Below are 22496 nucleotides of genomic sequence, written 5' to 3' on the forward strand. Positions count from 1 at the left end.
CAAAAATGGTCTCTGCGGATAGTTCTAAAAGAATTCTGGGGTGATTTCTGAAGATATTTCCAAGAGAATTCTAAAGAGTTCAAACTAAATTCCGAGAAGAATTCCAATGGAATCAAATTCTGAGAAGAGTTTCAAAGTTATTCTGTGATGGATTTTGAGAATTCTGGGGAAATACTATGGGAATTCTAAGGAGAATACGAGTTGAATTTCCAATTGAATGCAGGGGAGAAGTCCAAGATTATTCTTAGCAGAAATTTATGAAATTTCTTTGGTTAATTGCATGGAAATTCTAAGGAGAATTCAAATAAATTTAAAATGGATTTATGGAAGGAGCCTTCAGGGAGTTCGTAGAAAAATCAATAAAAACATCGAAAATAATCTACTTTAACTAATCACGTGTTATCACTTCATGCGTGAATTTAACGAGTTACATAGTCGGAGATGCTTAACGTCAAATATCAGACTTAAAGTGATAGACGATACATGAGGAGATTAAATTATTGAGTTGATAGTTCTGTTATAGTACGGCAGTGTGAACATTGTATATACAAAGTAGAAAGCGAACAAAGGACAAATTTGAGCATGCTACGAATCGGGTAGTTGTTTACGTCAGATGGCGACTTAAGTGTGAAACAATCGATATAAATGTTTCCCCACATCGGAGGTACATGAGCAAATCGGCGATCATCCCTTTTGCCAGTGGTGGCAGGGGGAAACACCTCTCACCATCCCTCATTAACGGATGAGCTTGGTAAAGGAGATGCTCTACCCGATTCGTACCTTCCTCAAAATTGTCCTTTGCTCGCTTTCTACTTTCTATATACACATTTCACACTCCCGTACTATAATGGAACTATTAAATCTTTAGTATCATCTCCTCATCGATCGTAAAAAAATGTCCCCTTTAATTCTGATATTTGCCTCTAAGTTTAAGAGAAAGGGAGTTCTTGAGATCATTCTGAAGAAATTCTGTGAAAAGTTCTTAGCGAATTATCAAAGTTATCTACCTATATATATTTAAAGATCTTGAACGCAGAATCAAATTCAGGATCATAAAAGAATGGAAATTACTATTTGTTCGTCATTTTATTTGTCCTTAAAATACCTGGAAGTCTCAGAGAATTTAATAATTTTCTTACGAAGAATATATTAAAAAGAAAAGAATGAATTTTAAAATTAAAGCATTTAATTTTTCTCGTTATTTTCATTCACACTTTGAACTTCATAGATCCACAGTGGATTAATCTTCAGTGACAAATAAAACAGAAGGATCTGTGGCTAGGGGCACGAACGGAAGCTTGACGTAGGACCGCTTGTTCACAGAACAAATGTGAAGAGCATTTAGTTCTTTTAATTAATCATATCGTCCGGCCATGTTCCACAGAGATGGCGCTGTTCCGCTGGTAGGAAGTGATAAAAATCCCCATATATAATTTGAGAGAAGAGGGAATAATTCGCCATCGGTGCATATTCAGGTCAAAAATAGTGAACGACAACCTAAAGAAATTATAGTCGCTATATTTGTAGTCTGGCGGATAGAATTTCGATCGATCAAAGCGGAACCAGTTCAATATATTGTAGACCAACAATTGAAAAGGTACTATCAACTTTTAAAAACAAAACTTTGATTATTCTTTCCTCGCCAATCGAACGCAAATTACCAGCATCATCGGATAGGGGAAACTTTCCCCAACCCAAAGATAATGTTAGTTTGCGTAGGCGAGCCTTGAGTCACGAGAAAAGGGTTTCTGAAGTTTTGTTCGCAATAGCTGATGTGCTCTTTTATGTTGTTGGTTGTGATTTGCTCGATTGGTTCCGCTATTTGACAGCTCAATTGGTTCTCGAGATTCTATCCGCCAGACTATGAATATAGCGACTATAAAATAAATTAGTCAGGGACTTTGTCGTTCAGTTTTTTCCCGGAAATTATTGTTAACAGTGGCGTCGCGTAACCTCACTTTTTACCTGTGCACCAACTTTCAAAACCAGATTTAATGCCATATTCATACTCGAATCGGTTGAAAAATACACTTAATCTTCTAGTTTACTCAATATCTATCTATTACAAGCAACATTTTGATAATTGTTTATGTTTTGAGAGTTGGTGCACAGGTAGATTGAGGTTAAGGAACCGCCACTGATTGTTAAACAACCTACAATTAAATAAAAATGATTTTTTTTCCCATACGATACAGTTTTACTTGTTTTACTACCAGTCCCCAGAGAGCCAAAAAATTGAAATTTGAGAGAGAAAATTTGCTCTCACGACCCCAATCTCTCAAAATGCCATGTATTTGGATGACACTCGACTTGTGATTTCCCTTACACAGATTACATAATAGAGTACATGACACTACAAAACATGTCTGGTACCTCTATATATGCATTTAGTTTAACATTTGAAGTCCCTCCTTTTTTACATATTCTGAGCAAAAAATACTTTATGCCCCGCCCCATTCATAAAAATCGACGGGAAATTCGGTGAGGGGTGAGATTTTGTGTGCAGAATGTGTAAAAAAGGAGGGACTTCGAATAATAATCTAAATGAATATATAGAGGTACCAGACATGTTTTGCACTGCAGTGTCCTCTGTGAACAATTATAGGGAAACAGATTGTGATTTTTTTTTCCTAAATCGATATTTGACTCCGTTTTTGAATAAGGTAACAGTTGTTGAGAAATTTGAGACCCCAATCAATAGAAGACACATGGTTCCTGAGAGTTTCCGGATTCCTTGGGTCAGTAACTTGAAACTTTAGTATCCCAGAAATTCCGATATATCAGGTTTCACCATGTTCTACGCGTTAATCTAAACGTAGAGTCCTTTTTGATATTTTTTTTTTCGCGGCTGTCGGAATCAACGCGCTTACGTCTACGGAGCTTACGCAGAAGTGATTCGCAATGCGGTAGAGCTCACCAAAAGTTTTTTTGAGCTTCTGTAGTATAGAATTTGTTCGGTACGGTCGCGAAATCTTTAAATGAATGATACGTGCGGTAAAATAACTAAATTGAAACAAAGCTATAGTATAATAAAATAGTTAAATAAGTAGAATATCTACTATATATATAGTAGATAGTTATAATAGTTAAATAAGTAGAATATCTATGGAGGAAACCAAAATTAATCAACTTGCCAACATAGGCTATCACATTTATTTTGGTGGCACTCTTTAAATGATAATAAGCCTTTTTTTCTCGCTTCGGTTGTCTCGCACGGCTTTCGGAATTCGCGCGGATTTCGCAACTTACATAATTTAGATATTTCGTTCGAAACGGATTTACTTATTCAATCGGTTTACTACGCGGACGTATCTACGCGCACACGTCACAGCATTTTTTCTATAACTATCTTGAAACAATACATACGGAATACAGTGTTCAAGCGGCCAACATAGGCTGGTCCTTCTGCTGTATTGTCAAAGATAGAAGCAAAATTTATTCAAATGGGTCAAGTCTTGAAAACTAAGCTGTCACGCAGCTCCAGCTTGATACCCAATTAAAAAAAAAAAAAAAAAAAAAAACGTTAATTTTTGAACTTCCTGAAATTTCTTTCATCTTTCCTTTGAAGTTTCTTCCAAATTTCCCTAGTAATTTCCGTCCACCTTACCCTGTAAGTTATTTTCCGATTCCTTCCGGAAACCTATTTCAACTTCCCTTGGAAGCTTCAGGAAAACTACAGGAACTTTTCAGAATAGTTCGGAATTTTGGGTAGGTTCCTATAAATTTAAGACAGTTTCATTAACTTCTGTTCAAATTCGAGAACCCGGGAATCTCAGGAAAGCCCAGAGAACTTCAATAAACTTAAGGAAACTGAAGTATATTTTGGAAACTTCAAAAGTCCAAAGAACTTCAAAGAAATTGAATGGTTTTCAGGATAGTTCCGTTTATTTCAGGAGAATTGAGATAACTTTAGGGAAGCTCTGAGAATATCAGGGCATATAAATTCAAGGAAATTTCTGAACCTTTAAATGAGTTCCGAGAAACTTCAGTAAAGTTTCGAGAGGTCCATTAAAATTTTGGAAACGTAAGGGAAGTTACATGAACAGTAGAAAATTGTGAGAACATTATAAGGAAAGTTCTGTGTTTTTTATCGGCAGAACTTTAAAAAAATTAAAAAATCGAGGAGATCAGAGAACTTCAATGCTGCTGTTCATTAATTTAAAAAAAAATGAAAGCGCTAAAGAAGATACGGGGTAATTTCATAATAATTAGGGAAGTTTCGAGTACTTCGAGGATGATTAGAGAACTTCAAAACAGCCCCATTAACTTTAGGAAAATTGCAAGAACTTTCAAGGAGTTTCGAGGAATTATGGGATAGTCCGAAGTACAATTCAGGAATGTTGCGAAAGCTTCAGGGACATTGTGGGGTTTTCAGGGATGTTTTATGAATCTGAAAATTGCTGCATCTGCTCCTTAAAGTATCTTTCGACTGTTCCGTAAGCCTGGCGTTCGACTTTTCCAGAAGTTTCTTCCAATCTACCTTAGGAAGTTTCTCCCAGTGTCTCCTGGAAGTTTCTTCCGTCTTCTCCAGGATTAAATTAAAGTTCTACCGGATGTATCCATCGAGTTCTACCAGAAGTTTCTTTCGTTTTCCTCTGCACGGCGAATGATAACGACCCAAATTTGAGTTTAGTTCACTTATAATCGCCAAAAGTGCAGGAACTCAGCGATGAGTAAAATTTGTCTCATGGTTTCCTGTGGAAAACCTACAAAAATCTGCCGGAAAATGAGGAAATTGACGAAAATTTTATTCAGTCTCGGAGTAGTACCAGTAGACTAAGTGAATCCAATCTTTACTTTTCTCAAATTCGGTAATTTTTCCCTGGAAAATCCTGGGAAAATATGAGGCAAATTTACTCATCGCTGAGTTCCTGCACTTTTGGCGATTATGAATGAACTAAACTCAAATTTGGGTCGTTCTCATTCGCCGTGTGGAAGTTTCTCTATACGTCACTCTCCGTGGGTTTTTTTCGATTTATTTTAAGGTTTTTCCGAGCTTCGCTTGACTTCCGATTTCCACACTTGTCTGGCTTCTGGATTTTTCCATAAGTTTCAAAAAAAATTCAAGAAGTTTCTCAATATTTGAGATCCCTATCGGATATTTTCCGACATCTCTTCCTTATTCTTCGTCTGGAAGTTTTGTCGGTACCTCTAAAAGACAAATTGAAATATTTGCCAGAATTTTTTTCTGACTTACATGGAAAGTTCGATTTTAGTTCAAAAGTTTGAAAAAAAATATACAATTAATTAATAGTGAATACCGATAAATACCGATTTTTAATCATTTGATACCGATCACCATGAAAATAATCTGGCAACGCTGGTTTGCCATACGTGGCAAGATATTCATTATCGTCTGTGCAGTTGTCAATATTAATATTCGTCTTCATCTTGGTGGGGATGATTTTGAGGATCAAAAGCAAAATTATTATTTTAATATTACACCACCATATAGCACTGTAGAACGTGTTGTGTTGGTATTTACGCACATATCGATGGAAAATTATTGTCTCATGCTGAATTGATGATAATATCGAGGTTTTAGGCTGGCCAACAATATTCAAAATAATGATTTTGCCCAAAATTAGTTTGAGGATCGCTTCTGGTTTTGACAATTTTGGATTGGATAATTAAGCGCTGGTGAATATCAACAAACGCGTATTCTTTGATGTATAATGAACACATTTGTTCGCTTCGCTCGTACGCCACAGCGAAGATATTCAAAATGGACGCCGCTCATCTACACTGGGTTGAAACAGTACTCCTCACGTGTGATGGTAAATGATAAAAACAGACACTGGTGAGAATTTTAAGAAAATTCGATAGCTCAGACACTTTTGAGGTTTGGTTAACTTCGATATCTCAAAAGTTTGTTGATGCCCTATGTCCAACAGTTTTAATAGCTGTATAAGTTTTAGAACCTTGTGAACTTTTCATGTCATAGAATTTAGAAAACTTCTCCATTCCTTATTTCGGAATTCTTATCGGAATTCCATGAAAATTCACCTCAGATTTTTTTTTAAATTCTTATAATCATACAGGAACTATTATCAGGATTCTCCTGCTCCTGGAATTCAACCGAGGTTTCCCATAGTATCGTCACAAAACTATGTTGGACTTCCATGAATTTGTTTCTCAGAATTCCCTTGAAATTATTCTTAAAATCCTTTGAGAGAATCCCTTAGAATTTTTTTCAACTATTCTTTAATTCTTTTGGAACATTCTTCCCAATCATAGCTAGGAACTTTAGCTCAAAAATCACTTTGAATTGCTCTAGAATTCCCTGGAATTTTGCTCACAATCCCCGTAATAGTTTCTTCCGAAGCGTAAAATTATTGACTGCTTAGGTTGAGTGTGAAAGAACTGTTCTATCCAGACCGTATGTACCAAACGGTCAAGGACGAGGCAATGAAAGAGCCAACAAAAACATTCAGTCACTCACGAACAGGCGACTCAGCCCGCTTGCTTTCGCTCACACAACATGTAATTGAGGCATTTTTCCATAACAAAATGTAGCTCAGTCATTCAAAACAAGGATTGGGTACCATCACGGAAGAATAAACGTGCTGACTGAGTGCTCTGTTGTCAGTGACTCGTTTACTTCCCAATCATTCAGACTCTCACGAGGCAGTGAATGATGAGTATATCATATGAAAATGATTCATTGAGCCTGAATGTTTTGGGCACTGGTCTCTTCAGAACTACCTTGGAATTTGCCTTTAATGCTCCTTTCAATTTTCTTGAAATTCTTCTCAAATTAACCTGCAACTTCTGGAATATCTTAAAATTTTGTCCAAGCGAAGATTTTTTTTTGTATCTGAGATCTTGATAATTACGTCATATTTGATATTTGTCAATGCCACCTATGACGCCAGGGAGGCAGCTCCCACACCTGGACCCTACCTATCGACCCATCAACTCATGAACCGAGGACCAACAGCTTTACTTCTCTTCCGAAGGAAGGCGTGATTAGAGATGTTATGCCTCAGAACATCCCGGCGGCGCCGACTGGGATTGAACCCGGGTCTGCTGGGGTGAGAGGTAATCACGCTTACCACTACACCACCGGCGCCGCTAAGTCTAAATCCTTGGAGTATTTCTTTTTGCCATATTTATGACTATGATGGGCCTACCGAGAAGAACCTGGAAAAAACCGAGGGGAGCGACACATCTAAATCTCAATTCTAGAGGCTCGAAAAATCTCACCCCAGCGAATCAATCAATACGAAAAACCCTCTTTCATTTCTCGCATCTACTTGTATCTTTTACCACAGCAAAAACCATTTTTTTGGCTCGTAGATAGAGTCGCCCCTCCTCGGAAAAACCTGGATTTTAATTTCCTAACTTTAGTGGCCACCCTGTAATTCGCTTTTAAGGAAAGAGGCTCCGATTTCCATTAGAATACTCCCTGATTTTATATTCGATTTGCTTTAGAGTTCCCCGGAGTTATACACGGCAGATGAATCTGACTCATATTTGAGTCTCGTTCACGCAAATTCGCAAACACGTTGGTCACTCATAGATGAGTAAATGTCACAATTTTCTCATTCTGAGTGACCTACGTTTTTTCAAATTTGAGTGAACGGGACTTAAATATTAGTCAGATTAATTTGCCGTGCATTCATCACCCCCATAATAATAGCCCTTAACATTTCTCAAAATTACCTGAAATTAATTAAATTCCATTAGAATTTCTCCAGAGTTCCTTTAAAACTATCACTAGATTCCCTCTTCAACTAACCTCAAAACTCATTTGGCATTCTCATCATATCTCGCTAGCCAATTGCTTCATAATGCCAAAATCCTAAAATGTTATCCAAGTCCAAGATCCATGACTTTTTTTAGTCAGATCTTCGAAATAAGAGTAATATTTGAAGTTAAAAAAATCGCTAAGTTAAAGAATGTGAAAAACTGATCTAGCCTTATAATCTTAATAATAATTTTGTCATGCAATCTTCGAACAAAATTGCAATTCGTAGATCTCATTGTTTTCTAAAAAAAATCGAGCTCAATCGATTAATAATTTCCATATAATTCCGAGACTTCCAAGAATATTTAACTAATCATTCCCCTTACCTCTCCCGCCCCTCGTTTCAGAAGTGATCCTCGACCAGATGTTCGACCTGGAGAGCCACCTCCCGGACGAGCTGATGGGCGACAATACGTGGGTCGATTCGCTGGCCGGAGGCAACAAACCACCCGGACCGGGTCCGGGGCCTCAAATGAACGGCGGCGACGACCCCGGAGGAACGTCCAACATGGCCCAGCAGATGGCGCTGCGGCAACAACAGCAGCTGCACCAACAGCAACAACAGCAACAGCAGCAGCAACAACAACAACTGCACCATATCATGCAGCAGCAGGTAAGTGGCCTATCCCGGCTCCATTCCATCGGAGGTTGGTTGAATTCTGAAGTGAAATTTTCCCGAATGAACTCGCAGGGTAACAAAAGCATGGCCGGACAGCAAATCATCGGAATTGGACCGATGACCAACAAGAGTCCGAATCTGCTGCCGATGAACCAGAACATGGCGAACAATGTGGTGGTAGGATCGATGGGTAGTGCGGCGATGCTGGGGATGAACAACATCCCGCAGAACAACGGCGGAGGACCGATCATGACGAACACGGCCATGGGTCTGAGTGGGGGAGTTATGAGTGGCGGCATTGTGATAAATAACAATATGAAGCAGGGTGGACCGAATCCGGGAATGATGCATCAGTTGCCGAATGCGATGCAGAATGGCCCGATGACCAATCCCGGAAGGATAGGGATGTCAGGTCAGCCGGGACATATGGCGCGGGGTCCTGGTCATATGACCCAAGGGCTAAGAAACTTGATGCAGAACCACAGCGTCGGAGGCATGGGCAATCAGATGAACCAGATTGGACCGGGAGGACCGTTTGGGGGCTACCAGCAGGGACCCAACGTAGGTGTGATGAATCCCGGAGGACTAGCTCCAGTGCGGGGGTCTCCAGCGGCGATCAATCGGATGCCTAACATGGCAATGGCCGGAGCGAGGATGGGAAACCCTTTGGCTGGTAATATCATGCCCGGAGGAGGAATTGGTATGAACGTCGTCAACGAAGGAGGAGTAGCGGCGCAGGCGCAACCTCCGACACCGTCACCGGCACAACCTCAGTCCGGAATTCCAACGGCCACAGTCCGGCCGCAAACAGCTACTCAGAATCAACCAATGAATCAAATGAATCCAGCAGGTCCGGTTGGAGCTGCAGGAACGACACCCGGAACAGCCGGTCAGCAACCTGGTCCCACTCAGAGTGGTCCCGGCAATCCGCTGCTAGCAGATCCGGAAAAGCGCAAACTCATCCAACAGCAGCTGGTGCTGCTATTGCACGCTCACAAATGCCAACGAAGGGAGACGGAGAATCCCAACAGCAATAATTGTACCCTGGCGCACTGTCGGACGATGAAGGAAGTCCTAACGCATATGCAGTCCTGTCAGTTGGGAAAGAACTGTCCCAAAACGCATTGTTCCTCGTCGAGGCAAATTATCAACCATTGGAAGAATTGTCAACGACAGGACTGTCCGGTTTGTTTACCTTTGCGAGATACGAACAAGTACAAGCAGAGTCAACAACAACCCGGACAGCAACAGCAGCAACAAAATCAGCAACAACAACAACAGCAGCAGCAACAACAACAACAACAACAACAACAACAGCAGCAACAACAACAACAACAGCAGCAGCAGCAGCAACAACAACAACAGCAGCAGCAGCAGCAACAACAACAACAACAGCAGCAGCAGCAACAACAACAACAACAACAACAACAGCAGCAACTTAAGAACCAGTTGCAGCAGGGCGTTGGACAGGATCCAAGCCAACAGCAGCAACAACCCGGCCAAGGTCCACAAGGTCAGCCCGGTCAGATGCCAGGTCCGTTCAACCAGCTTGGCGGCAATCAAGTTCAGTGTCCGTCCTCATCGGCGCCGAATTCGATGGGTGGAAACATTCAAATGCCTCCGCAAGTTGCCGGTGGAATGCCAGGACAACAGCAGCAGCAACAACAACCCGGTGGTCCCGGAATGGTCGGAGGTATGAGGAGTATGCCCTTGGGGGCCAATCAACCGCAAGGAGCCGTTCGAATGATGATTCCTTCGAATCAGATGATGAACAACGTACTCCCGAATGCCACCAGTGATGCTTCCAATGTTGGTCCAGCAGGTGGACTTCCGATTACCAGCCAAGCGCCTGGTGGGTCTAACCAAAGTATAACTCAAATGGCTGCAGCTCTTCAGCAACAACAACAACAGCAGCAGCAGCAGCAGCAACAACAACAGCAACAGCAGCAACCCAATGCTCAACTGCAACAGCAACAACAAGGTCAAAACCAATCTCAAAATATCATTCCACTACCAGGTAATGTCCTGTTCAATCAGGATGGCCAGGGGCCAGTCCAGCAACAGCAAGCTGGAGGGGCAAATGCTGGCGGTCCCGCTGGAGCTAGTGGCAACTTCCCGGCCAATCAGATGATCGCTGCTCCGGTTCAAGGCACTAAAGATTGGCACCATTCCGTAACGCCTGATCTCCGAAATCATCTCGTCCACAAGCTAGTGCAAGCCATCTTCCCATCGCCGGATCCCTCGACCATGTTCGATAAGCGTATGTACAACTTGGTGGCGTACGCAAAGAAAGTCGAAGGAGACATGTACGAAATGGCCAACTCCAGGTCGGAATATTACCACCTACTGGCGGAGAAGATCTACAAGATCCAGAAAGAGCTGGAAGAGAAACGCCAGAAGCGGAAAGAACAACAAATGCAGCAACAACAGCGGCAAGCTCAGGAACAGCAACAACAACTTCAGCAACCGGGTGCGAATGCCCAAATCCGGCCGATGAATCCGAATCAAGCACCGGGAATGATTGGTCCGGGCATGGGCGCCAACAATGTGATGCAGATGCCTCGACAAGTTGGACCCAACATGCTAAATCAAAACAACCTCATGCAGCAGAACCGCATGCCTCTGAACGCTGGTCAACAACCTCAGCAACAGCTGTTCGTATCCCAACCTGGTCCCAGTCCGAACAGTATGGGCCAACAGCAGCAAACCGTGCTGCCGGGTGGTTTGTCCCCATTTACCTCCCAGCAGCAACAGCAGCAAGGCCTCAACAATCACCCTCCAGGAATGACGCCGCCTTCATCGCAACAGAATGCTACCCAGTTCATGAATGGTCCTTCCATTGCCGACAGCTCACCCATTGGGTTGCAGCAATTTAATGACATTATGAAGGCCAAGTACAATGCCGGACAAGCGGCGGCGGCGGCAGCAGCAGCCCAAAACAACTCCATGGCTGGCTCTGCCGGTGGCATGAATCAAACCGTAGCACCTTCAATTCCATCACCATTCGGCAGCAGCGGATCCAACTCAATGCAATCGAACAACAACAACACCTTCAACGGTAACCAAATGATGAACAGCAATTGTTCCAACAGTGCTCAACAGCAGCGGAATAGTCTAGGTCAAATGCCGGTCACGCCAACCAGCGGCGGAGATCTCCTGAACTCATCAGGAAATAGTGTTCCCATTCCGTCACCATCGCCGAGCTTAATTTCAAATGGACCGATTCCACCTCCGCCTGTCAGCACCCCGAATACACCAAATGTATCGGCTCTGATTGCATCCGCACCGGAACCGACTCCTCCACCACCAATCTCGTCACCAATCCCGATCTCGACACCGCCTGCACTGGGCGGACTATCCAACAGTAGCAGTAGTAGTACTCCAGCGCCGCAGACGGCATCAGGAACTTCAATCACAAGCACCGCCTCCAGTGGGCCGACGACAACGACAACCGCTTCCACAGGAAGCACTACCAGCACAACGCCATCGTCGTCCCTCACCTGCAGCACCACCGCCACCACCAACAGCAGCTCGACGAATCGTTCCTCATCGTCTTCGTTTAGTTCGCAATTGGCCGCCCTGGAAGCGGCAGCACGTGATCAGGATGAAGACTCCCAACCCGGTGGGGCAAACAACTCCGCTGGTGAGTCGAGCGCCAAAGGAGGCAAACTGGAACTGAAACAGGAACAGGACATCAAATCCGAACCGGACACGAATCACATGGACACCTCGGACAGTGGGTCCGGAGCGGGGGCCGGTGCTGGCAAAAGTGTCAATAACGACAATTGTCCCAGCATCAAGCAGGAAATTAAGACTGAACCGATGGATACGAGCGAAAGTCAGGACGGAACGGAGAAAAATAACAGCAAACTGGACGTCGTCAAGTGCAAGGAAGAACCGATGTCACCGTCGGGTACGAGCGGGAATGCCACTAGCACCACCGTCAACGCCGTCGTCAAGACGGAACCGAAGGTCTTCCCCGAACCAATCAAATCGGATCCGGCCGACACCAAGAAGAAGTGCTGTAAGTATCATCCGCAACGTGTCTACTGTCCCCTTTGGCAAGTGTTCCCAATCCTAATTGTATTTACCCTCAAATAGCCTTCAACCCGGAAGAACTGCGGGAGGCGCTCATTCCGACGCTGGAGAAGCTGGTCGCACAGGAACCGGAATCGATTCCCTTCCGGTTACCGGTCGACCCGACGACGCTGGGCATTCCGGACTACTTCGACATCGTTCGGAAGCCGATGGATTTGAGTACGATCCGCAAGAAGCTGGACTCGGGCCAGTATTCCGATCCGTGGGAGTACGTGGACGACGTGTGGCTCATGTTCGACAATGCATGGCTGTACAACCGGAAGACGTCCCGCGTCTATCGGTACTGTACGAAGGTACGTTGCTGGTGTTGCTTGATGGGGTTTGGACCGTTGGTTAACTTTAAACTTTTTCTTTTTCTTTTGTTTATTCGACATTTCAGCTATCGGAAGTGTTCGAGCAGGAAATCGACCCGGTGATGCAATCGTTGGGCTACTGCTGCGGACGGAAGTACACCTTCAATCCCCAGGTGCTGTGCTGCTACGGGAAGCAGCTGTGTACGATCCCGCGGGATGCCAAATACTATAGCTACCAGAACCGGTATGTTGGAATGCGTTTTAGTTTTATTTATTCGTTTTTGGTTTGGTATTTCATCTGTAGGCTAGATTTAGGCAACGAAATTTCGGGTCATGAGAGGAGCAATATCTCGGGAGAATATGTCAAAGCACGGGAAACATGACTCAGGAACCGGGAGTCTTCATTCAGGGTGTAGAATCCATTGGCTTCGCAGACATTTCCGATCAATCTGGCTGTTTGTCCGCCGTACGAGGACTGCTGTGCATTGTTTGAACTTTCAACATACGCAGTTAGGGAAATATTTCTGCAAGGGCTGTTCGATCCGGTGCTAAGTTTTGTCACGCGATATTGACCAAATTATTTGGAAGAATTAACTCTCACGTAAACCTTCGTGAAAATAGTTAGTCTCATAGTCTCAATCGAACTGAGACTATCTGAGAAGATGAAGGGGGATGACAATGCGAAGTTGATTGCTGCTAGCTCAGCAACATAAACGGAACAAGGTTCCTGAAGTTTTCGAAAGGCGGTTGAGTATTCATTGAAGACACCGAAGCCAGTCGATCCATCAGTGAAAAATCTTCTATTGCAATTGACTTGTTGGTACTTTTCAGCAAAAATACGGGGAACTGTGATAGGTCGAAGTTGATCTGGAACTCCTTGAATAGTCTGTTTCATGGAGAGATCATAGTCAATGGAGGAACTGTAGTTAGTAAAGCGTACACGAGGGGGGCACGGAAGGTTAATATCCGATGACATAATTAAGGTTGATTCGCACGAATCTAGACTGGGTGCTCAATACGAGCATTGCTTCATTTTGATCAATACTCTTAATAAGAGAACCTGTTGATGTTGACAATCAAAAAAAAAAAATTAAGCTGATGACTTACGCTAATTAATAAGTGACCCATAATTGTGGGATAACTGTGATCGAATATAATGGATCAACACATCGTAAAGATAAATGGTTTATTGTTTAATACATCAAGAGAGCTATTTAGCTGAACTATACTTTCAGCATTATAAAAAATTTCCTGCAGTTTCACTATTGAAGATATTTTTTCTAGACCTGTGCGCCGATCAAGCGGCTTTGTTACTCAACAAGCGGTAAAGCTCCACGAAATACGGAAAATTGCCCCATTTTCCCTCGAACATTCCCAAAGTTTCTTCATCTTATTTCTTGAAAATTTTCTGAACCTCTATGAAAGACCATCATCTTCTTACAAGTTCCTTAATTATTATTTTTACACGTTCTCTCTATTCGTCAACCTTTCCTATGCATTTCGAAACGATGATCCGAAAACTTCTTAAGTTCTTAACTTGTGAGGCATAGCAGTCCCATTAGTATTTTTATCGAAAGTTACTTATACATTAGAATCGATTGTCGAGTACCATAACTTTACAATGTATTCGCTAAGTTTCTGAAAATGTCGAAAAAAATATCAAAACTATGTTGTCCCATCCATAAGAGCCCATAGTGAACAAAATCTACAACCGCGTCTTAAATATTTCCTGAGCTATTACGAAATTCCCTAAACTTCTAAAAAGGTCGAAGAATTTTTAAGAAGTTCCTGGAACTTAAAAAAAACATGTCAGCACTTTGAAATTTCTCGAAGTTTCTCGTAGTGCTACGTATGTAGCTACTACTAGTTGACAAAGCTCTTAGAATTCCTAATAACTTCGCCTGTACTCCTGCGAAGTTCTCTGAACTTTTTAAAATCTCGTTCATTTTCTGCGAATTTTTTGGAAATTGTACAAAGTTTCCTGAATTTGCACGGAATTTCCTGATCTATTTCAAGTTCGTTAAACTTAATAATTAAAATAAATCTAAATTCCCTTAACTACAACGAGGTTTCCCAAACTTTTATGATGGTCCCAGTTCATAGACTTCATAGACCTTCAAGAAGCATCGTAGCACTTTTGAAAACTACGTAGATTGATTGAACTGCGTTGAAGTTCTGAAAACATTCTAGAAGTGCAGCGGTTCGGGAAATTTAGCTAAGTTGATAAAAGCCCAGCAAACTTTGTAGAAGTTCGTTCAACTTCAGAACATAGAACTTTAGTGAAATTCAATTGAACGTGAAACTTCACATAATTTTTGTAGAAGTTCAGAGAAACTTGAAAAACTTCATCAAATATTGTGAACAATTAGCGAACTTTAAAGAGATTTAGCGATTTTTTTTTAGAAAATCAAGGAACTATGCTGAAGTTCAGTGATTTTTCTTAAATCTCATTAGAGATGTTCAGACGACATCTTCGAAATTCAGGAAATTTATACTAAATTCGGATAATTTCGCAGCGAATAAATTCAGTGAAAATCGGAAAAATTGGAGGTGCTGTGTAGAAATTTGGGAAAACTTCACACAACTGGGAATCTTATAAAGGGAACTTACTTAAGGGTCCTGTACACCACCGGAGGTGCAACGGACCAACGTGAAAAACTTCCATCCTGGGCGGCTGCTCGCTTTTGCCTTGACCTGGGCTCAGGTCAGATTCCTATCGACTTGCTTTATTTCCTTGTTGAGGCTCCGCCGCCATGAGCCCCTGGGTCTGCCTCTGCTGCGATGTCCGATGTCCGATATCGAAGTGTGTGGCCGACCCATCTCAATTTTCGCTCTCGAATTTCTGTTACTATCGGCTTCTGATGACATCGACGATGGAGCTCGGCATTCGAGATCCAGTTGTGAGCCCGCCAGGCACGAATTATATACCGCAGGCATCGGTTGATGGAGACCTGCAGCTTCTGAGTGTTCTCCGCTGATGCACACCACGTCTTGCTGGCGTATAACAACACAGATTTCACGTTCGAGTTGAAAATTCGGATTTTGGTGCGTTGACTTATCAGTTTTGATCTCCATACGTTTCGTAAACTCGCAAAGGCAGCCCTAGGTCGCTCTTGGTCCCACCGTCCGACGCTATTTGGCTGTCAAGATATTGGAAACTTTCGACCTTCTCCACTGCTTGCCCCGCTACCGTAAAGTTGGAAGGGTTGCCCGTGTTGATATCCAACGATTTGGTCTTGTTGGCGTTGATGGTGAGACCCGCCGCAGAGAAGCGTTCGGCTAGGTCATTGAGCTTACTCTGCATATCAGAGCGCCGTTGTGCTAGTAGAGCAACATCATCAGCCGAAGCAGCCCACGGTTCGGTACACGGTCAATTGCACCCACCATGATCTCGATTACGATGAGGAACAGTAGGGGTGATAGTATACATCCTTGTCTCACACCAGCGACTACCCGGATAGGGTCAGACAAGGCGCCGTTATGCAGAACTCTGCACGTAAAAGCCTGATACTGCGCTTCGATGAGGTTTTCGATTTTATCCGGGACTCCCTTGCGTCTCAAGGCGCCCCTCAGATTCTCGTGATTGAGACGGTCGAAAGCTTTTTCGTAGTAAATGAATACCAAATAAAGGGAATTAATTGACCTGCTCCAGGATGATGCGGAGCATGCCAATGTGGTTCACACCAGATCTTCCGGCATGGAATCCTGCCTGCTGCCGCCGGAGAGTCGCGTCGATCTTCTCCTGTGTTCGGTTCAGGATAACTTTGCACAGAACTTTGAGAACAATACACAGTAACATGATGCCTCGCCAATTGTCGCACACAGTCAGATCTCCCTTCTTTGGAACCTTCACTAAGACGCGGTGTCCCAGATATTACAGAATAGTTGATGCAACATTTGAGCGGATATCATGGGGTCAGCAGCTTTGAGCATCTCTGCTGATATGCGATCGACCCCTGGAGCCTTGTTGGATTTCATGCTTCGGATAGCTGCTTCAATCTCCTGCAGTGATGGGGCCTCGGAATTGACGCGAGTGATGCACCGCACTCTAGGCGGATCATGCCGAGATGTTGATGGCTGGTTGGCCGTCGAAACTTGAAGAAGTTGTTCGAAGTACTCAAACCAGCGTTTCAGCTGGTCAGTGGGGTCGGTAAGCAATTTTCCAGTCGTGTCCTTCACTGGCATACTCGGGTTCATCCTTGCTGTACTTAGGCGTCGTGAGATATCGCAGAGGATCATATAAAGGGAAAATTCATTTAATTAAAGGGAATTTTGTGTATGTTGACAGAACTTCATTTAGCTAAAAGTTCATTCAGCTTCAGTGCTCTGATAAGTTCAATAGACTTAAAATATCACTTGTAAACTCCGTAGATGGAAATTTTTAAGAACTTCAGGGCACTTTGAAGAAATGTTGCTAACTTCATAAGCAAAGCGAATTACGTAGAAATTCCATGAGCTTCGTAACACTTCATAGAAAAATTGTAGAAGTTTAGCAAACTTTCTAGAAGTTCAGCAAACTTTGTAGTAGTTTAGCATGCTCTTCAAAACTGCAGGCGTTGGTTTGGGAATTTACTTGAAGTTTTGGAAACTTGGTTTCGCTCAGATATCTTTAGAAAAAAATCGTAGAAAAGGTTCAAGATCATTCCTGAAGTTTGGATGTCATGGGTGATCCAATATCTTGATAGAATTGAGAGAACTTGGAAAAAATGTGGGGTTAGAAAATTTTCAGGAAGTCCAAACTAAGGAAACTTTGTAAACATTCAAGGATCATTAGAGCAATTTTCCGCCCTTCAAGATTTTTTTTGCAGATGACATCTTCACCTAATTGTTAAGTTATAAAAAAAATCTACATTTGTCAGCAACACCAACTGGGTGTATCCTATAACTTACCTTCGCTACTAACAATTCCTAAATTCCCGAGACATTTATGAGGGGTCGTAGAGTTCTCTGCATCTCTCTTAAGTAAATGTTGAACTAACATGCCTTTCCTATGCCTACCAGAACGTGGCCAGGACAATCCTTAACTGTTGGAGCGGGATATGTCTTTATCTGGGAGATAGAAATTATTTCCTACTAACTACCAGTCTACTAATAGATATCCGTCTTGCTCTTAATAGTTTTGAATTCGTACGACCTACGATATTGTGCAACTTGTTCGATGCTAATGCTAATGACCTCTTCACCTAATTGTATAGTAAAGTGAACAAGAAATTTCTCCATACCTCTGAGTAGAAGTGACTCTCCCTCTGAGTTATTCTCATTGGCCATGAAGAATTTCAAGCGAATCCCGAGAAGAATTGCGATGAGAATTCCAAGATAATTTTCAGAAGATTTCAGATACGAACTCCGCAGAATTTGAAGACATTTCAGAATAGAAATTCTATGAAGAATTTTGAAAGGAAGTTTCAGCCGAGGCTTCAGCGAATTCTTGGGAGAATAGGTAAATAATCGAAGAGAATTTTAAGGTGAATTGAAAGAAGTTTTTGGAGTGTTCTACAGATAATTTTGGGACTGAAAATTACAAGAGAATATCAGCGATAATCTCATGCTTAGGGAGACCAGACTTAGGCTGAAAGTCTCAATAATAAAGCAAAAATCGTGAATTTTCAAGATAGCTAAACATAGACAAATGTTGAAGCTTTCGGATTCCGAAAAAATCACAATCCTGGAAACTGCTTTTTTATAGTTGACACATTTTAGGTCGTTTCAGGCGTAACATTTGAAAACGACACATAAGCTTTTGTAAGCATAACTTGTAAGGCCCTGTCCACGCGAACCGAAGAACCCTTTAATGCCAACCAATACCTCTATCGGAAAGGGGAGAATTTGCCTTACCCAATGCTGTTGGTGGTTTGCGTGGGCGTTCTTCGGTTTATGTGTAAAGGACCTTACAACTTTTGTGCCGTTTTCAAATGCTACGCGAGATTTGTGGCTTGTCCACTATAAGATTTAAACTCGTGGCCAGGGCACGTCCCTAGGAAAAATGTTTTGTCGTAGTCATGGCGCATTTACTTCGATTCAACCGGTAAAATTTCCAAAGCTCCTAGAATAAATCGAGAAAAACCGGGAAATTGATAATCGACATTTGCTGCTTACTATGAAATTATTTTCTGAACGCTCATTTAATTCGGTTTTTAATTCTCTTTGAATTCTCCAAGAGAGTGAACTTCTAGGCGAATTGCTAGCTTATTCTGAGAAGTATTGTATGGGGACCGTAAGGCGAATAGCAGGTGAATTTTAATTAACATTCCGAGAGTTATGCTGAGCAGGCATGGAAAATCATTTACATTCATTTGCCTCTAACTTTTTTCATCGACAGAATTCCGTAAAATGAAGCAGGAAGCTTTTGTAGGTGGTATGATTAGCTACAACTTTTGTAAATAATTCAAATCTGTATCTCTTATGCAGGATGAGCTAGAGCGAACAGAACCCACCATTGTTTTTCAGTGAATGTAAATTACATCCACTGAAAAACAATAATAAGTTCTGCCCGCTTCAGTTCGTCATGCATACAGAGATACAGATTTGAGTTTTTCACAAAAGTTGTAGTTAATCATAAAACCTACAAAAGCTTCATACATTATTTCGCGGAATTCTGTTGATGAAAAAAGTTAGAGGCAAATGAATGTAAATGATAAACCATGCCTACTCAGCTTAACTCTCGGAATGTTAATTAAAATTTACCTGCTATTCGCTTCACGGTCTCCATACAATTCTTCTCAGAATAAGCTAGCAATTCGCCTAGAAGTTCTCCTTACACCTCTCTTTGAATTCTTCTAAGAATAACCTAGGAATTCTATTCAGAACTTGTTTTCTTCTCTCCACAAATCCATTGGTATTATGCAAGAATGCCTTAGGATTTTATCTCAGAATGGAATTCTGGTCAAAACTCCTTAAGATTTCGATCCCTCCTTAACACCTTATTTGAAATTCTTGACAGAATTCTATGGAAAATTCCTTGAACTGTTCGAACCCTGAACATTTTCCAGGGACCGTAATATATTTTCTAGTCTAGGATCTTGGAAATTTGTCAAAATCCCACATCTTGAGTTTTTTCTCAGCCTCAGATTCTTAAACAAATAAATCCGATTCTGTGTTTTTGCCATCATTACGTTTATTTCTGTTGATTATGATTGTACACTGATTTGACATTTCAATTGCTTAGCCCAACTGGCTCTTCATCTTTGTTTAGTTGGATATTCTATTTTAATTATAGCGTTTTTTATCTTGTTAACCGGGGGTGTGTTATTACCTAACTTTCAATCGCAGGCTGGTTCATCTTCTATATGTTTTTTATTAAATCGAGGCTCTCGAAGATTTTTAAAAGAAAGTCACAAATCTACAAATCACAAATGTGAGAAATGCCAATGAGCCGATTATGTAAACAATTACTTTAAACGTCGATTTCTCGCGGATCAAACTATATTCAGGCAAACCAACAGTAACGTGACTTGGAGCTTATTGACGCACATTGTTGATCCTTTTTGGTCGCTTCAGACAAAGCAGGCCCTTCCGACGAAGTTATTGCTCTTGGCGATTTTGACCTACCGGACATTGCACGGACTCCAACCCATAGTGGTTTCTTTTGTCCTGATCACGAGCGTTCATCTTTCCACGTAGGAACCATCCAGCTCCTGGACAGTTATAGTGCCGCAATTCTGTTACAAATCAATGGCCTGTTGAATGAAAACAACCGCACCCTGGATCTCTGCTTTGTGAGTGCTCGTGATACAGTTCCTTTCCTCTCCACGGCACCCGAACCTTTAGTCAAGGAAGTGTATCATCACCTTGCTTTAGTTATCGTGATCAAAAATAATGTTGTCGGGGAAAAGTTGGCTTCGGCAATACCTTAACCTATTATCGTCAGGGGGTAAACAACGTCCTTGAGAGCTCAATTTTCGCATGTGGATACATTGTGTTTCAGAGCAACTATTGGCCAAATTTGAGTGCTCTAGAACTTTGTTTTACCCCCTGATTATAATCTTCTTCTTCTTCGGATTTCAAGCTTATTGCATATCGCATATTAGCTTATTGCGTGCTCTCAACTTAGTGTTCTAGAGACACTTCCACAGTTATTAATTGAGAGCTTTCGATGCCTGTACCAGTTTTGCATTAGTATAATTGTGAGGCAAGTCCAATCATACTTCTATGGCCAGGGAAGTCGAGAAATTTTCCAACCCGTAAATTTCCTAGACCGGACCGGGAATCGAACCCAGCCACCTCTAGAATGGTCTTGCTTTGTAGCTGCGCCTTTACCGACTGAGCTAAGGGAGGTGATGATAATAGGTTAAGGTATTGCCGAAGCCAACATTTACCCTCCATGATTTCATCAGCACTCCAAACGCTGTGTCACATGACTTCCGTAGAGCTGACCATCGCAGTATTTTCCATGTGCTGTCTTACCTAGATTGGGAGCATATTCTAGATCCTGTAGACGTCAACATTGCTGCACAAACCTTTTCTCCCGTCTTGGCATATGTCATTGACAGGCACGTTTCCAAAAAGATCATCCATATCGACTCTCGCGTCCCGTGGATGACGAAAGATCTGCGCTCGTTGAAAAGAACTAAGAAGGCTGCTCTCAGAAGATTTACTAAATTCCGCACACTGCCGCTGAAATGCTACTATGTCAGACTCAAGAACGAGTATAAGCTGAAGTCGTCTCTGTTTTCAACGCTATCAAAGGATGATTCAACGGCGGGTAAAATCACACCAGAAATCCTTCTGGAACTTCGTAAATGAGCAACGTAGGGAAGTTGGCTTACCCTCTTCCATGATTTTTAATGGGAAATCAACAAAACATTTGCAATCTATTCTCAGCCAAATTTGCTAGTGTGTTTGGAGACGAGCAACTCTCCGCTAATCTCATTACTTCTGCGGCCAGTAATGTTCCTTTGCTCAACCAAACGCTCACCACTACAGATACGATTTCTAGAGCAGCATCTAAACTTAAGACTTCAGCTAAGGCTGGACCCCATGGTGTTCCGTCGATTATTCTTAAAAAGAACATCACTTGTCTTTTAGCGAAGACAACAAATCAAGAAGACTGGCAACTCTTCCATTTTCTCATACGAACGCTATGAGATAGGTACAATCGCGTCATCTGCCGCTCAAAGGTAAATGCTTCGAACGAATTTGATAGCAAAGATTACATCCTCAGAAGAAAGGTTTGTGTATTTGTTCATTTTTCTATGCGTTGCATCCACCTTCACTCAAGCGCAGCGCTATTGTATCTGTCGCTTGGATTCAGGCAAAGTTGCCTGTCTTTGATATGATGTCTTCGCTTTTAGATTCACTGCGCCGCATATTCCAGCTCTCTCTTTCCAGCGGCATCTTTCCGTCTTGTTGGAAAACTGCGGATATGTTTCCTGTTCATAAAAAGGTAAACAAACGCGACGTAAACAACTACCGGGGAATCACATCGCTGAGTGTTGTATCGAAACTTTTTGAATTGGTTGTCATAGAGTCTAGAGTCCCTAAATGCGCATTGCCAGCAATATCTATGTATAGATCAACACGGATTCATAACTGGGCGTTCCACAACTACGAACCTGCTGTGCCCAGAGCTGGTAAATATCACGGCCGTCATGTGACGATGAGAAAACAGGTCCTCTCACTATCACGAGCTATCGTGTCATTTTTCAATGATCAAGCACTCATGAGAATAATTCTTATGCGGTTTTGATATCAACATTTCTATCTGATTTAGATGAATTTAAGCAAACCAACCGTATGT

General features: G+C 42.1%; 1 protein-coding gene across 3 annotated transcripts in view; it reads left to right on the forward strand.

Annotated features, from left to right (window-relative positions):
* The window catches only part of nej (nejire), a 75582-nt gene that overhangs the window by 11311 nt on the left and 41775 nt on the right, over positions 1-22496 (forward strand). For all 3 annotated transcript variants that reach the window (XM_065219268.1, XM_065219270.1, XM_065219271.1), the window contains exons 2-5: positions 8098-8363; positions 8442-12393; positions 12471-12760; positions 12847-13004. In XM_065219268.1, the coding sequence (XP_065075340.1) occupies positions 8098-8363; positions 8442-12393; positions 12471-12760; positions 12847-13004 (4666 nt within the window). The remainder of the gene's footprint in view (positions 1-8097; positions 8364-8441; positions 12394-12470; positions 12761-12846; positions 13005-22496) is intronic.

This window comes from Ochlerotatus camptorhynchus, unplaced genomic scaffold (genome assembly GCF_037179485.1).
Source record: "Ochlerotatus camptorhynchus isolate MF236.1 unplaced genomic scaffold, CSIRO-AGI_Acam_v1.1 ptg000102l, whole genome shotgun sequence".
Classification (NCBI taxonomy): Eukaryota; Metazoa; Arthropoda; class Insecta; order Diptera; family Culicidae; genus Ochlerotatus; species Ochlerotatus camptorhynchus.